Genomic DNA, 20,062 nt, shown 5'->3' on the forward strand with positions numbered 1-20,062 from the left:
CAATGATTTAAAAAAAAAAAAAACCAGTTCTGGAGCCAACTCCAAGAACTATTCCCATTATTATTATTATATATTTTTAGACAGAAGGGAAAGGAAAGAGAAATAGAGGGAAACATTAATGTGCAGGTTGCCTGTCATGTGCCCCCTACTGGGGACCTTGCCTGCAACCCAGGCATGTACCCTGACTGGGAATCGAACCTGCTATGCTTTGGTTCACAGCCTGTGCTCAATCCACTGAGCTATGCCAGCCAGGACTCCTTTTTATTGTTTTTTGAAAGGCACAAAAAGATCAATTCTTCCCAAAATGCATGGATTTATAACCAACCTATGATAGTGCTACTTAAATAAAATGTATGTGATATGTGAAACAACAAGCAAGTTCTAGTTAGAACAGTGGGGAGAATGCAGGGTCTATGGGCTCATTAATAATTGCATTTCACTTTTGTAAATGTTGCCTTAGAAATGACTTGAAGTTTAAAAGAAAGGTTTATTAGTTTTTGTATTTGGACTTCCTCCTCAGAGCAACACCTCCTCAACTATTACAGGGAATTAACTGAGCCAGAAATGCCCTCTATTTTCTTTAGAAGTTGTTTTTTAAGTATTTTAACATGTTTTGGGTGAGGGGTTGGTCAGAGACTGATTCTCTGTTCTAGTAATATTTCTACGTGACCTCAGCTAAGTCACTTTACCTTTCAAGACTCATATCCTTTTGAAAAATGTATAGATAGTTTGAGAGCAAAATGTCAATGAAAGAAGGTTTCAAAGAAATCCAAATCACTTGTCACAGTCTGATCCAAGAACAGACTTACTATTTGGGAGAGGATTTAAACCAGTAATAAGCTACCCATCGTCACAAGATTTTGGTGTATGCTCTAATTCCTATCCCTGTAGTGATTCAGACATAATGTTGTTTTTTTTTTTCAAAAACAAAGACAATTTTTCTTTAAAACTTTAAACCATCAAAGGTTAATGGTAGAAGTGTTGATGTCTTTTGCTTGAGTTGGTAAACAGCGATGGTGTGAGTCAGATGGATGGTGGAGGATAAGAAGAAAAGGGAGGAGGCAGGTAGGAGGGGGTGGCCAGCAGAGCAGATGGAACAAGTACTTACAATTCCAGGGCACCGAGATATCCTTTTTCCTTCCTCCTTGCAAAGGAAGCAGTTTATTAACTCTATTAGGGAGAATCCTGTTTTGATGTCAGATCTGTTTGGTGTCACTCTCAAAGACAGTGAAGCATGAGCCTGCCTTCCTTTGGAGTGGCACTTTTTATGTTCTCACACATAGCTATAGAGCCTGGTTATGCTCCCATCCCGTGGAAGGATTGTCAACATTAGGTAAAGAAAATCTCACTGCTAATTGTCCACCTGACTTGGTTCAGTGAACGCTTTGCTCTGCCGCTCTCTAGAACTTCTCCGCATTGCATTGCATTCCAGTAACTGGAGAAGGTGTCTGCATCCGCTAAGAGACTGTGAAGTTCCTGAGGGCCAGGAGGATGGCTTACCCATTTTTCATTTCTGGGTCTGGCATGGCACCTAGCACCTAGAAGTACTCCATGTATGTTTGTAACTAACGAAGACATTGTTGCTAACCTTACAAAAGTGATTGCAAGGAACAATTCCAGATGGCTGGAATCCCTATAGAGAATGAACAGCAAAGCCCTGACTGCCTCTGCTTCTCCAGGTGGTGGAAGGCTTTTTTTCTCGTGTGGTACTGCAGACCAGTAGCCTCAGCTTCACCTCACAGCCTGTCAAAAATACAAATCTCTGGACACACCCCAGAAATCAGACACTGTGGAAGGGAAAACCCCAGAAATCAGTATTTTAGTAAGCTTTCCAGATGACTCATCCACGGTGACGTTTGAGAAGCACTGGTGCAGGAGAAAGTGCAGTGGCACCTGTGTCCTTTCTCTGGTTCAGCTTAGCAACTCTGTCACAAACCATGGGAAAATCCCCTAAATCCCTCAAAACTCAATCTTTACAAGGTAAACAAGGAAGTTGGGATGATGCCCAATGACCCTTCTAGTTTAAAATTCAGTGAGATACCAAAGGTAGAAAGAAAGTAAATACATGTCCCAATGACTAGATTCATTCATCCAATCAGCAAATATTTATGTACCAGGCAGTGTTCTGGGCACAGAATCAACGCATGACACAAAATCACTCCTTTTTAAAAAGTTAAAGTCACAACACTTCAGACCACAAATTCTTACCTGTCCTCTGTCTACCGGACTCTCATACCGCACCGGTCCTGCAGTGGGAACTGACCACCCCCTCCCCCAGGGGCCTTACTTTAACTTTAATTCTTGGAAGCTTTTGTGTTCACTTAAGGGCCTTCAGTACCGTTGTGCTAGAAGACAAGTGTGTAATAATGAATGTGGTTATCTATCAAGTTAGACTAGCTCTGGGTCTGTATTACTTCATGGAACAAAGTTGCTTGCACTTTTAGGAAGTCGAATTCCATCTAATTCTGTCTCCTCATTGATTCTCTCTTCTCAGCAATTAGTTATCACTTGTACTGCTTGAGTACGCCCCTGTACTGACCATTCTTCTTTCCTTTTGGTCTGTTTCCCTTCTTCATGCAATGTATGCGTTCCCTGTACAAACTCAGAAAACCTGGTGGTTTCCTGTATGGTGTTTTAGGCTACCTGGGATATTTAGTGAGTTTAAATATCCTTTTTAAAGAGACCTTTGATTTTGGCTTGTTCACATTGCACTACCGTTGAAAGGACAGGAGATGGCGCCAGAAGGCAGTGGATCACCTTGGTTTCTGCAGGGTTTCCGCCAAACCCCAAGTGAGGCACAGGCTGGAGAGGGAGTAGGAATTAAAACAAAGGTGCCAGAGTTTGAGTACCAACTAAAGGGAGAGTGGGGGGGGGGGGGGGGACAAGGGGGAGACTTTCTTTCTTTCTTCCTCTCTCTCTTTCTCTCTTTCTTTCTTTCTTTCTTTTTTTTTTAACATATAATGCTCCTCTTGACACCAGAAATATCCAAAGAGCCAACAGTCAAAATAAAGGCAAGTCTCTAGAGGACGGTGCTTTGTCTCCCTTCTCTCCTAGAAACCAGGGCCTTTGTTCTTTTGGGAAGCACGAGGGCCTAGAGGGGCTGTGTGCCCGGAAGTGGAGAGTGCTGAGTTGGGGCTAAGACCTCTTTGCAGAACAATGTTCAACTGTGTAGACAAAAGTCCCAAAGCCCACCAGCGGTGAAACACTTACCAGAAGGAATCACATACAAAACATTTTACATTACAATTTTAAAGTTGGAAAGTCCACAGACAACCAGGAGGTGGCGCCTGGCAAGACACACCACCCGCCCTGAGAGGTTGAATCACAGCCCCAGGCTCTCTCTGGGAACTCTGAGGTCATTCTCTTCAGGCTCCTGCTTTTGTACCATGCACAAGATGTCTCTGCTTTCTTTCTTTTCTTTTCTTTGTTTTTTTTTTTTTTTTCCTGTTGCTCTGTGATAACTATCCTTATCCAGGGAAGTCTAATTTACACTTTACCATTTATTCTTCTTAGATGAAATGGGTAGAGACTTTGGAGGAACCTCAAAACAAAACTTTCCTCTAAGGGCTCTGGTCGCTGTGGCTCAGTTGGTTGAGTGTCACCCAGTAAACCGAAAGGCTCCCAGTTGGGGCACATGCCTAGGCTGCAGTTCTGTCCCTGGTCAGGTTTGTACTAGAGGCAACCAATCGATAGTTCTCTCCCTCTCTCTTCTCTGCCTTCCCCTCTCTCCAAAGTCAATAGGTGTGTCCTCAGGTAAGGACAAAAATTAAATAAAAATAAATTTTTAAAAACTTTCCTGTAAGGGAAAACTAATTCAAAGGATGACGAGAGTTAAAAAGGACATGGCATCTGCAAAGTGGCTTTGCTTTGCAGATCAGTCACAGGAAGGCATGGTGGGCTCCTGACTCCTTGGCGCTGATGATCCTGTGCATGCATTTGGCTATTATCCCTCTCCCTTATTTAGCTTCTGCCTCCTTTGCTTTGGCTGTTTTTTGCTACCTAGCAGGGACAAGGAGGGCAGAGGGAGCTCAAACAGGGAGCATCCTCCTGGCTGGAGACTGGTGAAGGGTAGGGAGGACAGAGATCTCAATGTCTGGTTTGGAATTATCTGTGGGTTTCACATTCTCTAATGAGGGACTTAGGATGTACATTCCAATCCGGATTTCCAGTCCCGTGGGGAGCAAGCAGCAGCCCACATTCCAGACAAAGCCTAGCTCCCTGGTGGCAGGTTTCACTCAGTCCCACAAGTCCCGCTCAGCTCTTTGTTGGGCCGGAGGGAAGACCCTAGGCCCCTCTTCCAATTGGATCACATGATCAGTCTCTCTCTCTCTCTCTCTCTCTCTCTACTCCCTCCCCTCTCTTTCTGTGGAGCCCGCCTTTTTTTTTTTATGATGGTAGTGATTGTTCTCAGGTTTCCCCATCTCTCCTCCTGTCCTGGCCTCCCTGTCAGGGGTTAGTGTCCTTTGCAGTGACAAAAGCCGCCCTAGATCTGGACTCCCTGGGGAGGGAGGTGGTTGGGTCTGGCAGTTGGAGCCGCTGTCTCTCCATGGTGCTGCTGCAGCCCCTCCCCCGCTGGACACACAAATGGGCTTTATACAACAAACAAAACCATCCCCCCACCAAGGCCACACAGGCACGTGGACCCAGGCCTCACCGTGGGAAGGGGGTGGTGACAGGCGCTCCAGACAAGTTCTCTTGGCCTCGCTTCTCCTTTATTTTCCACAACCCAGGTTTTAGTCCTTGACTTCCTACCCTGACTCTCCCAACTCCTCCTTATTACCATCTCCTAACTCTGGACTCTTCCTATTCCAGCGCAGCTCGCATTCTGCAGGACACTGGGAACAGGTCCTCCCAAGACCTGCCCCACACCACCCGGGGACTTGTTCCTCGGAGGAGGCAGCCGGAGAATGAGAATCCAGTATCCCCCTGCGCAGGCTGGCTTGGACCCCAAAGCCCTCCTTCCCTGCTCCCCACCGACTCCAGGGGACACCGTCTGAACAATGTCTGTGTGGAACGCAGAGGAAGGAAGAGCTCACCCCAGCTGGGCTCCTGAGCCTGGGCCAGGGCTCCCGTGAAACCCGCTGCGAGCTGGGGCTCAGAGCAGGGCCATCCTGCATACCTAATTGGCTATTTAAGGAGCTGTTGGCCTGCAACCCAAGCAGCCCCCCCCTCCCCACGTACACCCGTCCAGAGCCACCTTAAAAGCAGGAGGCAATTGTGAAGTCACTGGCCAGCAAGTAGAGTGAAGACTGCAAGGGGAAATAAAAGAAAGAAAGCAGCAAGATTTGTCCTGGGGACCCCGAAATCTGCAGCACCCTACTGAAAACCCACTGCCTAGAAGCGCACAGAGACAAGAAGACAGCAAAAGAAAAAGAGATAAATACATTGAACTTCAGGATTCTCTCTCTCTCTCTGGCCCAACCCTCTAGTCTCCAAAATCCCAGTACCTTGTTCTCCTTCCGAGGATACCATGACGCTCCTCATACTCCTGCTAGAGGTGATTTGGATCATGGCTGCATTCGGGGGTAGGTTCATCTGAATGTCTGTGTGTCTGTCTGTGCTGATATCCACATGATGTTATGCAAGCTTAAGGTGGGGGGCGGAGGGTAAAAGGAAGCCTAGGGGATAGAAAAGCAGAGGGGTGCTGAGGAGACCACTTTTCTTCTCTTCTCTTTGCTTTTCCAGCCCTGATGTTAGTGAGGATGAGGGAAAGCTGGGGGTGGGGGTAGCGGGGGGTGCCAGGATGCATACACACACTCCAGAATCTCTGTGCAAGCTACAGACTCTCTCCAGAGCTCTTTCCCCCACAGCCCTCGTCCCAGGCAGCCCTCCTGGCCGTCTTTATTTACTAACTCCTCCAATTAGGGAGCCAAAGAGCCCTGGAGTGAGACAATAAGGACTGGTGGCAGGGAGACGCATACCCGCTGCCGCTGGCCTGACTCAGACTCCGATCCCCATCAGGGCCAAGGTTCCCTCTGAGTCTATGGAATGACTAATTTCCTAGTTTTTCCCTGTAAGCAGTAGCAATAATAGTCAACATTGTTGGACCCTTTACAGTTTACAAGGGACTTTCGGGAGCTCCCAGGAGATGAGGAGGGCCTCTTGGGAGAACAGGCTGAGGTGCTTCCAGAGTGGTCCCAGGACCCCATCCCTTATTTTTGTGTTTCCTGTGCCTTGAGCAGTATCCAGCACACAGTAGGTGTGTAATTAAGATTTGTGGGAAGAACAGGGTGAAGGGGGTTATCTAGAGAGGAGGAATGGATAGGATAACGAGGAGCAGAGAGGATAACGGGGAGCCAAGCGGAGAGCTGCAAACTGCATCCAAGGAAAAAGAAAAAAGCAGGGTAAGAGTCCCCAGGAACAGATGTAGAAGCAGTGTGCTGAGGCTTTGGTGGGGTGGGGGCAGCAAAGCGGTCCCTGCACAGAACCAAGGATTCGAGTTGTTGAGATGTCCCACAGCCCTGGTGAGCGAGAGGCCGCCTCCAGCCCTCCCCTGGGCCGCTTTCCCCCGTTGTCTGAACCAGGGGATGGGCTAGTGCAGCGACTTCCAACCGGTGTGCCGCAAAATATATTAAAACACGCAAGCCTGACTATTTAGTCAGGGGCACGGACCTCTTTTCCCTTAGATTGTCAAGTAAATAAAGACAACAGCCAACATAACAATAGCTGTCGGTGTGAATGAATCAAAAATATATCTATTTTTTGTCAGATCGGCAAAAATTCTATTTTTGTTTTTGGGTGCAGAATTTCAGTAATTAGTCTAGTGAGCCATGAGATGAAAAAGGTTGACTATCGCTGGGCTAGTGGAAGAGCCCGAGGGTGAGATCGAGGATATCTTGGAAGTCTGAGGAATTTAAGGGAATAGGAGAGGGTGACGGGAAGGAATTTAGGATTTTCCTCCAAAGTTCCTAGCAGTTTGAGGAAACCGTCTGGAAGCAGTCTGGCCCTGGGTGAGGGCTGAGCCAGCAGACCCCCTGCCCCTCAGCCCCAGACGGGACTGCTCCAGAGGCTGGCATGTGACCCAGCTGGCAGCTCTCTCTTCCACACACAATGCTCCACTTTCATCCCGCCCCGGCCAGGCTGCCTGCTCGTGCCCACCCACCACCCTCCACGCAGAGCGGACCCCGGCCTGACTCCCGCCTTCCCTAGCCATCTGGGAATCTAGGCAGCAGAGGTTCATGAGGATGGGGAAATTTTTCCATAGAGTTACCGGGACCACGGGGAGGAAGTTAAATGCTCATTTCCAGCTCAGTGCCTTGATGCCTGCAGTGCTTCAAAGCAGAGGAATAATCCCCCTCCTGCCCTCATTAGCAAGGCCCCGGACTCTGAAACTCTTTACCCTTCCTCGTCCATCCGTTTCCTCCAAGCCCCTGCGCACACCCTCACCTCACCCAGCCTTCCAAGCGCTGGATTGCCTTGGCACAGGCTAGGGGAAAGTGAGGGCTGGGCGGACGGCACCCTTGGATCCGGGTTAATTTTAGTCTCCAGGCTTTATCTCTTTTCATTTCTCCTCCCCCTTTGCGCAGCAAGTACAAGCACAGCCAGGCTGGTGATTTTTAAATAGACCCCCGACCTTTCTACCGAGGTGTCCAGTTTCAGGGCTCCCTTTGGGAAGTGGTGGAGCGGAGGGAGGAGAAAGAGCAGAGCGCAGCGCGGCGGCGCGGGAGGTGGAGCGGCACAGATTGCCCAAGGGACGGCCCTGCCCCAGGCTGCGCTGGCTCTAACTCAAATTACTCTGCTTTGCAGGTCAGCACTGGACATATGAGGGTGAGAGCTGAACCCAACGCCTACCTCCTCCCTTTTCACACTGGGACCTCCTCACCTGGCAGGAAGATTTATGTTGTATGGTTTCCTTTAGCTTCTTGCCCTAGCTCCTTCCCTTCTCCACCTTCCCATGCCCTAGACTTTGCATATGTAATTCCTGGACCCCGTTCTAACCATCAAATCCCACACGTCCTGACTCAGCAGAAAAGCCAGTTGTGTCCTCAGTTTGCGGGATGAAGGAGTTGGAGTGGAGAGGAAACTGGGTAGGGAAAATGAACCCTGATTTATTTAGCTGCCGTTTCACCGCCTAGCTCTCTTTCTGTTCTAATCAATTCTGCCCCCTACCTGCACCTGGGGTTGCGACAGAACTTGAGCTCAGCGGTGAGGAAGAGGCTGGCAGGATCGTTTGTGATCCTGATGGAGGTGGGACTCAATTCCTTTGAACTTCTGACAAATAACTTGACTGAATTCCAGAGTCAATACGAGGTCCAGGGCGAGAGCAAAAAGCAAAGGAGGGAAAGTCAGCAGATCTGAATACCAAGGCCACTTAGTAGGGGGCCCCGCTGGGACCTGCCTCTCTAGGATCATTGTGTTTGCCCAGGTTCCCTGCTCTGCTCTAACTCCCCCTTGGCTGGGTATGCAGGCATTCTATCTAGCCCCTCTTCCTCTCATTCAGCTTTCTTGTCCTCAGACTACAAGTAAGTTAACGTCAGTGTCCCCCATTTATCAGGAAAGCTGGGGAATCATCACAGCCTCAGGGTAGCTGGAGGGGACTGAAGCATCAGGTCCAGCAGGGACTCCTACCTCACCCAGCCGTACACAACTGGGGTCTCAAGTGGGGTAGAAGGAAAATTCATTTCTACTCTTCCACACAGATGTTTAACTTGGTGGGGGATTGCTGAAGGGTGGCTGGGGCTGGGGGGCAGGACAAATGTCTGTGGTAACCCCCACCAGGCCCACATGGTCAACACCATTGGCCAGCCTCTTACCCTGAGTGTGGACGCAATGCCCAGTCCCCCGTCAATATCCAGACAGACAGTGTGACTTTTGACCCGGAGTTGCTCCCTCTGCAGCCCCACGGATATGACCAGCCTGGCACCAGGCCTTTGGAGCTGCGCAACAATGGCCACACAGGTAAAATGCCCAGGCTCCAAGGAGGTGAGAGCTTCAGTTGCAACTTTACAGGTCAGGAGGAAAAAGTATTCTCTGACCTTCTGAATTCTGACAAGGCTCCCTCTGTAAACCTGGAGGTTTGAGGAGGGGGATGAGGCTCCTGCAGCCAAGAGCGGGAACTCAACATCTATGACCAGGCTCTATGGGTGGATTAGCACGAACAGTACTGACTTGATCTTCACTGAGAAAAACGTGTTAGGAAAGCAGCGGCCTGTGGGAAGAACTGGAAAAGGCTAGCCAAGTCTCCCAAGAATTGGTGGCATCCCAGGGGTGGGGATGTGTCCGTTTTCCTCTGCCAACCCTAGCTTGCTCTTTTCATCACAGTGCAACTCTCTCTGCCCCCTACCCTGCATCTGGAGGGACTTCCCCAAAAATATGTAGCTGCCCAGCTCCACCTGCACTGGGGTCAGAAAGGATCCCCGAAGGGGTCGGAGCACCAGATCAACAGCGAAGCCAGCGCTGCAGAGGTACCGGGGAGCAAGGCTCAGTCTCGGACACAGTGACGGGCATGGTTGGTGCGAGGGAAAAGGATCTGGAAACTGGGAAGTCATACTTGGAGGATAACTCTAACCCTTGTGGGACAGATTTAGGGCATGCTGGCAGCGGCTGCGCAGGTGGTGGTGGCAGCTAGAATCAAAGCCTTTTGGGGGGGGGGGGGAGTGGAGAAACATTAAATGATTCAATGACCTTTCCCCTCAGCTCCACATCGTGCATTATGATTCTGATACCTACAACAGCTTGAGCGAGGCTGCTCAGATGCCTCAGGGCCTGGCCGTCTTGGGCATCCTCATTGAGGTCAGTGCTCCCCACTTCCTCCTAGGCCTCTCTCCACTCCCTCTGGTTCCCTCGTCCCATTGTGCTCGTGTCTGTTGTTGCTCTCCCCACCACCCCCCCCCCAAGGCGAGTCAGCAACCAATGACCATTTATTCTCTACGGGAATGTTACTCTTCTGAACATGGACTCATGCCAAACTTCCTCCCCTTCCTTCCCTTCCAGGTGGGTGAGACGAAGAATCCAGCTTATGAACACATTCTGAGTCACTTGCATGAAATCAGGTATAAAGGTGAGCCCTGAAAATCTTGGGACAAAGTCAGAACAGACATCAGGGAAACTTCCAAAAAAAAAAAAGTACTAAGAGGCCTGGGATGAGGGAGTAAGTTAGGGGCCAGAAGTTTCACCTCTGGGAGCCCTGTCTAGGTAAGCTAGCTAGGGTGCAACGGGGAGGAGGTGACCCTGGTCTATTCTCCCCCAGATCAGAACACCTCAGTGCCTCCCTTCAACGTGAGGGAGCTGCTCCCCCCAGTGCTGGCACACTTCTTCCGTTACAACGGCTCGCTCACCACGCCCCCCTGCTACCAGAGTGTGCTCTGGACAGTCTTCAGCCGAAGGGCCCAGATTTCAAGGGAACAGGTGAGCGGTGGAGAGGTGAGGCGGCAGTGACGCAGCTGTAACCCCAGACCCATCCCCACTCCTAAGCGACACTTCTCCTCTAACCCCTCTTCCAGCTGGAAAAGCTCCAGGAGACACTGTTCTCTACAGAGGAGCCCTCTAGGCTCCTGGTGCAGAACTACCGAGCCCCCCAGCCTCTCAATCAGCGAACGATCTTTGCGTCTTTCATCCAAGGTAACTATTCAAGGCTCGGAAAAGGAGATGGGAAACTGGGGGTCTTGAGAGCAGGAACTATAGAGCCACTGGGGAGGAGAAGAGGGCTAAGAGGGTAAGAGTTTCCAGGATTCACTTGGACTGGGAACCAGACCCCAATCCTGAGTAGCCAGGTGACTTCCCCCAGGTACAGAGGCACAGTGTGCTGCTCCCAGCTGGGATGGGGGTCTGAAGTGCCACTGACCCAAGTTTCCTTCCCTTACAGCAGAATCCTCGTACACCACAGGTAAGACAACCCTACCCAAGTTTGCAGGGCCGGCAGGGGAGCGCCTCAGTGAGCAAGGGAAGGGCTCAGTGTCTAGGCTAGTTAGTCCTAGGCTGACTGACACCTTCCCTCTCTCTCCCAGGTGAAATGCTGAGCCTAGGAGTGGGGATCTTGGTCGGCTGTCTCTGCCTTCTGCTGGCTGTTTATCTCATCGCCAGGAAGATTCGGTGAGGCCGTTTCCCGTTCCCCTAGTCCCTTTTCTTCTGAAAAGTGTTCTCCTATTCCGCTTCTCGGCTGTCCCACCTAGACCACCACAGTCATATCCATGAGCCATTCCCCCTTCCAGGAAGAAGGTGTTGGGGGACCAGAAGAGCGTGGTCTTCACCTCAGCACCAGTCACCGAGGCATAGGCTCCCTCTCGGACATCATGGATGCCTTCCCATCACACCTGTCAGGGAGCTTCCAGGACGGGGTGCAGAGACTGGCCACAAATACTGTAGAAGTAGCAGGCAGACACCCCTCCTTCCTCCAGTCACGTATGGGTTCTCGTTCAAGGAAGTACAGCCGAGCCGTCAGTCTCTCAAAACACTTAGGAGATCGGGAGACGCCCCTCCATTGATAACGCAGACTGTGCTTAATTGTAGGGAAAGTTGGAGATGTAGCCCAAAGTCCCCCACCCCTTCTCCTTTCTGTCCCTTTGCCTCGATACGGGCAAGATATCCCCTTATGAAAAAGGGTTGCTTTGGGGGGAGGGGTATTTTTGCTCAATATATTTGGAAATTAAAGTTTCTGACACATATCTGGCTTTACCTTTGGGGCTTTTGAGAGTGGGAGAGTTCCTTAATCCCTCAGGTGGCGGAGGTGGGCAAAGCATAGGGAAGAAGCAGCATGGGTGGGTAGCTTCTTTTACCCAAATCTTGGAAGGGGGGGACCCTGAAAAATGCTTAACCCCAAGTTCCTGACATGTTATAGCACCAGCCCAGGTTTCTGCCCTTGCACCAAACCTCGGCTAGGAAGGGATCAAAGGTGCCAAATTAGAAAAAAGTTTGGACAAGAGACATGAGGACAGAAATCTCAACTAACATGTTATACCCTTCCTTAAAAGGCACATTCCCCTACAATTATAAAGTCCTTTTTATTAGTCAAAATCACAATCACCTTGAATAAAAGGATGGGGCACGCCATCCTCAGCAGAAAATGATACAGTTTATAGAAAACCTCCCCGCCTCACCCTCCCCACACACACTCCCAATTAAAAACTAGAAAAAAATCTGCCCTCCTTCCCTGCGATGTCATGGTAGGCTGACTCCTCCAGTGGCACTGCAGCTCTAGAGGGGGCCAGCTCACCGCAGCACCCTCCACTTCACCTTGGGGAGAGGAGGGATGCTGGTGGTCAAGGAGGTTAAAACATTAGTTCCAGTTATACCAGTTCCCAAACATGCACTTCCTTTCTCTCAAGGCCCAGGACAATGGGGACAGGGGGGTAGACAGAAGCCCAAGCATAAGGAGCAATTTGAGGAGGGGAAAATATAGTCCAAGGAGGTCAGAAGTCCAACATACCTCCTCCCTCCTCTTCTCAAAGAAAAGAGGGGAGAAAAAAGAAAACAAGAGAAAAGAAAAGAAAAAAGAAAAAAGGCAGTTTTGGGTCTTTATCACACCAAAAACGGTTCCCCTCAGACCTGAGAAAAGACCAAGATGTCCAGTCTGGGGAAGGGGTACTTAGAAACTCAGAGCTCATCTCCCTTTGAGCCTCCATTAATTTCATCTTCATGGCAATGGCTAAGCTAGGCCCCTTTTCTTGGCAACCTGCACTGTCCAGAACTGGAGATGGAGAAATACAGAGCGAGGAGATCAGGGAGCACCCCAGGCACAGGGGTCCCCCCCAGGTTCCCTCAATCCTCGGGTGGGATGCGCAGGGCAGAATACACCATCACCTGACTGTCCTCCTGCCGTCGGCCTGCAGAGGGGAAGGGAGGTGAGTCTTGGGCAGGGTGAAAGCAGAGCACTGACACATGGAAAGTCCTGGATAACAAAGGGGTCCCCAGAGGGTGGGGATAAGTGCAGATTCAAACCCACCAGTCACAGACTGGCTGAACCCAGGCTGCTCCTGGTAAAGCCTAAAGGTCACCGGTGGACAAAACAAAACCCTGAAGGTGGTGGGACAGACCGACGAGGAGACAGAGAATGGTGAACAATGGACCCTGGCTGGGGCTGGGCTCAGTCATGGGCAGTGGGCAGACAGGTGGGATCTGTCAGGTGATCAGTCCAAGTAGTCAGTCCTTACACGAGAGGCTGCGCTGGATACTTCGGAGCGACCCTCCGGCTGTAATGAAGGCCCAGAGCCCCATGGAAACAGTGACTGCATAGATGGGCAGCAGGCTGGCCTCGTACCATGGGTTCAGGAATGTCTGGGGATGGGAGTAACAGTAGAAAAGAAGTTAGATTCTCCTTCTGCCTAATCCCCATGTCCTCTGTGCCTTTGACCCACACCTCCCCCAGCTTTCTCGCTCAAATTCCCTAGTCCTTCCCTTTAGAGCACCAACATCTTGAGGTTAAAGTGGCTCCCGATTTTCAGCTTCCTCAGAGGTGTCTGCCACCCTTGCTTACCTCGGGCCATCTGCATTACAGTTTGACCAATCCATTCAAACTCCTTCTCAGAGCATCCCCACAGAAGGTTACACAACTGGCTGAGGTGAGAGACCTCTAAAGACTCACCTTTCTGCCTTCTCCCACAGTAAGTCTTAAAATGTTAAGAAGTGAAGATATACCCCGCCCCCATCCAACTCACCATTAAATTCTTTTCTGACTCGGGCCCCTGTCCCCAACTCACCAGTCCTGATGTCAGTAGATGACTCCCAACCACCAGGCCCAAAGTCCAGTACCGTCTCCTCTCACACGCATCAAAGAACACAACTCCCCAGAAGGTATGGAGCAGGATGATGGCTGCTGTCAGAAAAGCTGCAGGAAGGAAGATGGGGAGGAGATACATCCTTCACCTTCTCCCAGCCTCCTAAGATATTGGGCCACAGAAATCTCCCAGGGCAGGCCAATAAATAAGATCAGGGCCAGGGACGAGTAGGGCATGAAGGCAAAATAGAAAGGGGATCTTACCTGAGGTCAGGAAGTAATAGGGTGAATCTCCATGGATCCCAACCACACCTGGCCCAAGTGCATCGGCCAAAATATTGATAACAGAGAAGACACCACTGATGATACCGAAGGAAAGACCAGAAACTGGGGGGAGGGAGGGTCTCGTCAATGTCAGAGATCACTGTAGCCTGATTACCAGTGATTCCTCCCCATTCCCAGCCACAATTCCCCCACACCTACTCTCCCTCCAGACCACCTCTCCTTGGAAGTCAGATATGAAGGAAACGAATAGCCGCTTAGAATATGTGGATGTTTCCAGACTTCCCTGGGAGAGGCAGGTGTCAACACCCTCCTCCAGTCCCTCTCCCTTGGCTCACCATAGGCCATCTGGCGGATGGAGATGGGTGATCTTCCGTCCTCACTCAGCGATGCTAACCCCTCATCTGCCTTCCTGGGGTGAGGTGGGGTGAGGTGGGGTAGGGGAAACATGAGGGAAAGCAGGAATACTCCTTTCCCTTTAATATCCTCCCTTATTGCCTCCTTTTCCAAACCACCACCCAGGGGCTGCCCACTTCTCATAGCGCAATTCTCTCCCCTCCAGAACATCCATCTTCTTACTTAAGCAGCTTGTAGTAGGCAAAGCGGAACACCTCCTGTAGAAGGACGGAGACCGCAGCACCAAAAATCAGGAGGCCATACTGGAGCCGGGCATCTGACGGGTCGGTTACATGGACCAAGATGAACCAGACCACAGAGGCCAAGAGCAGAGAGACCAGCCAGAAAAATGCCCTGCGGAAAAACAGGGGCAATTAGACAGGCAAAGGGAGAGGCAGCCCGAGAAATCAAGGAATCAACCAAGGCTGAAACATGAAAAGTGGAAGTTAAACTTCCGGATGGTCAGGGAGACCAGGAGCAGATAAGATAGATGTTTCCACCAAGTGAATCTATAGGGTTCCGGACGCAGGGGATACGGCAGAAATTGACTAAAGAGCCTGTAGAGCAATGACAGTCAGAGTGTTTGAACGTAGTAGGGCGAGGTATCCATTCCTGGATCCTCCCTTGGGGCCGCCCGAAGTCATCACAGCCCCCTCCCGATTCTTGGCCTTGGGCCTCCTCTGACGTCGCCGGAAGAAGTATAGAAGGAATCTGTGCGATCCCTGGAAGGCGGAAACCAGCCTCGGAATATGGGAAATCACCCAAAACCCTGACTGACTCAACCCTTTCCAATCTTCACCTCCGACTTGTCTCTCCAACTCAGGCTCCCAGAATCGCCCCAGTTCCTCCAATCCCTTCCGGATTTCTCTCTCCGGCTCCCTCCTAAGTCTCTCCGACCCCTACTCACCCTGCGACCAGGATGATGACACGAAGCGGGTCCCCGGCCACAGTGATCAAGAAAAGCGCAAAGGCCGGGCCGAAAGCGACAAAAGTGCATCCGAAAAACACTGCGGCCCCCATTGCTTGGCAGCTGGGGGCGGGGTGGAGACCTGGCCAAGAGAGGCGGATAGGAGGAGCACGCCAGCTAGAGAGTCCGCGTGGGGTGGCTACGCGACCCCGTAAGGGGCGCGGTGCAATGTCACCCCCGAACCCCGGGGAAGGGGAAGGGGGGGAGCACCAAAACCCCAAATACAAGCCCGCGCGACTTCCTCTACGGAAGCCGAGGAAGGCACAAATCCCGGCCACAGCCCCGTGGCCACCTCCCATCTAATTCCCCACCTCCACCCGCACGGCCAATGGAGAATTGGAGGGGCGGGGCTTCAGAGACGGGACGGGGGATGCTTGGCCCGCTGGGAGTTGTAGTCCTCCTACCCCCCTATTCCACAACCTCGGTGCTGGGCGTGGTTCTAGCGGGCCCAACTGAATTGTCCAGCAGTGGCCCGGGCTCCGCAAGGGTTCCTGAGTTCAGTTAGGCCTTGGCTGTGCTTTCCTTTCGTTATTTTGTGGAGAAGTGTGAAGAGCAGGACCAATAAAATGGCATACATCTGACTAAGATAGCGTAAGGCGTATAAAACAAAGTGGAGTCACTTTTGTCAACTAAAATGACTGTTAATCAGCCATGACACTTTGATTCAAGAGGAAAATTACCTAAGTTAGAGTGAAGACATCTGGCAAGGAGACACAGTTGCCCACGAGCAGACAACTCTGGCAAGGAAACACACCTAAGGTATCTGCACACGTGGTCAGAGTGGCTGTGTCTGCAGAATGGGACCACCCATAGATAGGCTCCTGGGGCAATTTCACACTTGCCAGCAGGGGTATCAAGCAGAACAGCCATGTACTGCCCATAGGCTCCTGGGCAAATTTCCCATTTGGCATCAGGGGTGCCAAGGCATTTATCAAAAAACCCCAGAAGGATGGAGTACATATCACTTTCAAGCTATAACTGAGGCAAGTTCCAGACCACTGCTGAGACAGCCGAGCTCCACACACCAGAGGGCTGCTCCATGCCACACTGATCTCCCTTGGCATCTGCCCTGCTGGACTGAGGACTTCACCTGCCCTACTGCCCACCTGCCTCCAGAGATCCTTCCTTGCCAGACGCTGATGACTCCCTTGCCCAAGGTGCTGTCTCCCGGACCTGCAGAATGAGACTGAGACTTGGGTCCATTGTTCCCCATTGATTGATCTGTGTGTGTATGTTATATTTCTCTTACATTATTAGAGTGTGAGTAGGGTATTAATATATGTTGATGTTCTACTTTGAGTAAACCTGCATTCAATACAAGCTGAGTGAACAGCATAGTTAACTGTGTGACTCTTGTCTGTTCCTTGGTACCAGGCTGCTCAGCAGGCAGCCAGCCGAGCAGTTGCCCAGCTAACTTATAGGAAAAACTATATCACAAACATATGCTCCTGACGAGAAGGGTGGTAACAATCCTATTGAAGCAGGAGACAGCATAGGAAGAACTCTGAGACTGCAATACTGTTACTGGCCAGCATTTAGCACCCTGGTTGCCAGGAAACACCTTTTACCAATTAGGTAGGATAAATAGTAAACCGAGGCAGAGAGGAGGAAGGAGACAAGTCTCGCACGCTAACTCAGCAGTCCTGAGCCAGGTCTGATAATATTGCCAGGTGTTCCAACATCACAAGAAACACTATGTTAGCAAGAAAGAAGGAAAGTCCTTGAAATTCTATGTAGCATTTCCACTGTCTAGGAAAGAAAGCCTTGAAACTGTGCTTTCATCCCAAGGCCTGAATGTGGGAGAGGGTCCACGGTGCCCACAGAAAGAGCCCATAAAACAGCTTTGGTTAATTGCCTACCTCTGGTCACTATCTGTTTTACGAGGGAGTCCCTGATGCTTACGGAAAGAGCCCATAAATAACTTTGAAAAGTGCCCCAAATTTTAATTAACTGCCTCCAGTCACATATTTGTTTTATAACAGGATGACCAAATGGAGTCTGGAGCGAGATAAGAATTCGGACTGACAGACTCCAATTCATCCCTAAATTTGGGTAGTCACATTTCCCCCAGGAAAGCTGGCACCACATTTACCTATTAATCAATATGTGACTTTTTTCCCTTCTATCCCACCAACTATATAAGTCCTGAGGACAAAGGACTCTCTCTCTCTCTCTCTCTCTGTCTCTCTTTCTGTCTGTCTCTCTCTCTCTCTCTCTCTCTCTCTCTCTCTCGAGCTCAGGGTGTTCTTGGCTCTCTGGTCACAGAGCCTCTGGCCACCCAGCCTCAGGCTGCCCAGGGGCTTGTCACCCTGGTCTTCAGCCACTCTTACTTTTTCTGCCCTGCTTTGCCCTAAAACTTTGCCTTTCACCCCCTACTGTACCTGGTCCTGTTCTCTTCGTTGGGAACAGGCCACTAATAAACTGATTACATACTACTAGATTTGCTGATATGTAATTCTTTACATACGTCAGCAAGAAAAACCAGGTCTCTCCCGCTAACACTATCTCAACTTGAATTGCTGCAGAGGGGGGAAGATCCTGTTGCAACCTAAAAGACAAATACGAAGAAAGCACAGGATAGACGTTGCAGAGAGACAGCCACGGGTATTGTTTTTATTTGAATGAGAGGAAATGAGCTAGAGCTACTGCCTAAGAGATGAAGGTTAGACTTAAAAGTAGGAGCTCTTTGAACAAGCTAGTATAGGAATCATGCAATACAGTGTAGTATATCACTAATGAAGCCTTCATCTGTAATGACAAGAGAATTGGAGAGAAGAAAGAGGATCTTGGAGAGCAATATTGGGAAGGAGGTTAGAGGGGGTTCAGAGTTAAAACTGTAAAAAGCAATTAGAACGGTGGGGTAGAAGGAAAATGACCCCCCCCCACACCAAGTCACTCAGTTCCTTTTAGGTCATACTTCCTCTTTCCTGAAATGAACCTCAGTGGTGTCTTTTTCTCAGGCTAGGGGAAAGGGCCAGGGTTACATATTAGAATGAAAGAAAGACTAGGAGAGGAGGGAATTGTACCTTCTTTTGTATGGGGATGGGATTAGTCCTTAGGGAGGATGTTTAGGCAAAAGTATGGGGATGGGAAAGTGAGGAAATCTGGAATACCGTTTTTATGAGAGTAATCAAAGTACCAAAAAACTATAGAAGTTGTTCAAAGAGAACGATGCTTCCTTTCCTTCCTGGAAGTGATTTATGTTTTAATGCATTCATATCCACAAAACTGTTTTACTTTTTTCACCCTCAGGAAATTCTGTAAAGGAACTGAAAGAATAGATTGTTTAGATTTACATTTACATGGAAAGTCACCGAGCGAGTGTTGTTGAGAGGGTGGGAGCATCCTGGTCAGTGCTCAAGACTCCAGCATGTCTTGCTTCTGAGCCAAATCAGGAGAAGGGAGAGGGTGAGACAACTCTTCTGTCTCCTTTGAGCTGTTACCACAGCATCTTTTGACGGCACCAAACCTATCATGTTCATGGGTGGTTCCAGAGACTTTCACAGTGCCTGGCTCCCAGTAGATGTTGAAAGATATTTCCTTCAGGGGAAAGATAATTCTCTGAAAACACACACACACACACACACACACGCACACACACACACACCACTGTATTCTTTCTTATTCTCTTGCCTGTGAATCCTGAATTGCCTATCAGAGTTATCCGAGCACTTTGTGCCTAGTGTGTATGTCATGAAATGTTTCTGAATCAAATCCAACGAAAGTGGAAAATATAAAAGCAGAGAAAAGGATAAGATGACTCTACCTCTGTAGGCTGGAATGAAGGGGATACTCCAAGTAAGTGAAAGTGGGAGCGGTGCGGCACCTGCAGTGGGGATAGAGACAGTCTGCTTTCTCCCTTCTTCCATCCTGTATCCAGAAAGTTGAGGAAGAGGTGAGATGAGGTCAGTAATTACCAGAGAGGAAATAACTGACTTTGGCTGAGAGATTTTTATCAAAAGCAATGTAACAGCTGCTTTCAGAATCAGACAATGATGATGTTGACATTGCTCCCATATTTCACAGTCCAAGACGGGCAGAAAAAGGGGACTATTTTCAGTCTAGAAAATGCTCATTCCTTTCTCAGAACATGTCAACTATGAAGAAAGAGATTGTTCCCTGACCGGTGTGGCTCAGTGGACTGGGCATTATCCCACAGAGCCAAAGGTCACCAATTCTATTACAGGTCAGGACACATGTTTGGGTCGCAGGTTCCGTCCCAGGTTGAAGCAATCCATATTTCTCTCCCTCTCTTTCTTCCTCCCTTCCCCTCACTCTAAATATAAATAAATGAGAGAGAGAGAGAGAGAGAGAGAGAGAGAAAAGAAAGAAAGAGAAATTGTGATTAAGCCTCAGAGAGAAGAGCAACTGTGGATGGTGATGGGACAGTGAGAGGGGAGGTGAACACTCATGAGGACTGAGAGAGAGGGAAGGAGCGTGGGGGAGAGGGCTTACTAAGAGAAGCTTCTTACTTGCGGGGGTGGGGGTTTTTTGTTGTTGGTTTGCTTAGTGGCAGCGGTTATCCCAAATGGGTCTAATTGAGGCTAGGGGAGCTCAACGAACATGTTCCCATCGAAACCCACTTTGTCTCTCTTAATATGGGCATCTATCTCTGAGGACAAGACCATAGTAACTGATGAGCTGGTCAGTTAACAAGCGCGAGAGGAATTCCACCCTCTGAGAAAAGAGTGCTGCAGTTCTCTGCTTTGGAGGAGGGCCAGAAGTAGGCCGGAGGCGGGCTGGAGGCGGGCCAGAGGCGGGGTAAG

At 49.8% G+C, this 20,062-nt stretch overlaps 3 protein-coding genes across 7 annotated transcripts in view; 1 reads left to right on the forward strand and 2 right to left on the reverse strand.

The window, feature by feature from the left end:
- ANP32E (acidic nuclear phosphoprotein 32 family member E) overlaps positions 1–5,547 on the reverse strand; it is a 42,852-nt gene extending 37,305 nt beyond the window's left edge. The window contains exon 1 of one of the 2 annotated variants that reach the window (XM_036015423.1): positions 5,448–5,547. The gene's annotated coding sequence lies outside the window, so the exon portion shown is untranslated. The remainder of the gene's footprint in view (positions 1–5,447) is intronic. The other variant, XM_028503029.2, reaches the window with a different exon arrangement.
- Positions 4,672–11,290, forward strand: CA14 (carbonic anhydrase 14). Of its 4 annotated transcripts, none has more exons than XM_028503020.2 (11): positions 4,672–5,525; positions 7,747–7,767; positions 8,719–8,898; positions 9,262–9,404; positions 9,637–9,732; positions 9,934–10,000; positions 10,190–10,347; positions 10,443–10,560; positions 10,805–10,825; positions 10,947–11,031; positions 11,151–11,290. In XM_028503020.2, the coding sequence occupies exons 1-11, from the start codon at positions 5,471–5,473 to the stop codon at positions 11,212–11,214; spliced, it is 1,008 nt and encodes a 335-aa protein (XP_028358821.1). In that variant the 5' UTR covers positions 4,672–5,470; the 3' UTR covers positions 11,215–11,290. The 4 variants fall into 4 exon arrangements, with proteins under 4 accessions (XP_028358821.1, XP_035871312.1, XP_035871313.1 ...); XM_036015420.1 differs by having other exon boundaries at positions 5,400–5,525; positions 7,747–7,842; positions 8,838–8,898; XM_036015421.1 differs by having other exon boundaries at positions 5,400–5,525; positions 8,838–8,898.
- Positions 11,291–11,920: 630 nt separating this feature from the next.
- APH1A (aph-1 homolog A, gamma-secretase subunit) lies at positions 11,921–15,568 on the reverse strand. The gene is made up of 7 exons (XM_028503031.2): positions 15,237–15,568; positions 14,513–14,683; positions 14,272–14,345; positions 13,916–14,038; positions 13,635–13,762; positions 13,089–13,212; positions 11,921–12,761 (listed from the first exon to the last, which is right to left on the reverse strand). Exons 1-7 carry the CDS (start codon positions 15,347–15,349, stop codon positions 12,697–12,699), a joined length of 798 nt encoding a protein of 265 aa, XP_028358832.1. The 5' UTR covers positions 15,350–15,568; the 3' UTR covers positions 11,921–12,696.
- Positions 15,569–20,062: the final 4,494 nt, after the last annotated feature.

The sequence above is a fragment of the Phyllostomus discolor genome, chromosome 14 (assembly GCF_004126475.2).
Source record: "Phyllostomus discolor isolate MPI-MPIP mPhyDis1 chromosome 14, mPhyDis1.pri.v3, whole genome shotgun sequence".
Taxonomy (NCBI): Eukaryota; Metazoa; Chordata; class Mammalia; order Chiroptera; family Phyllostomidae; genus Phyllostomus; species Phyllostomus discolor.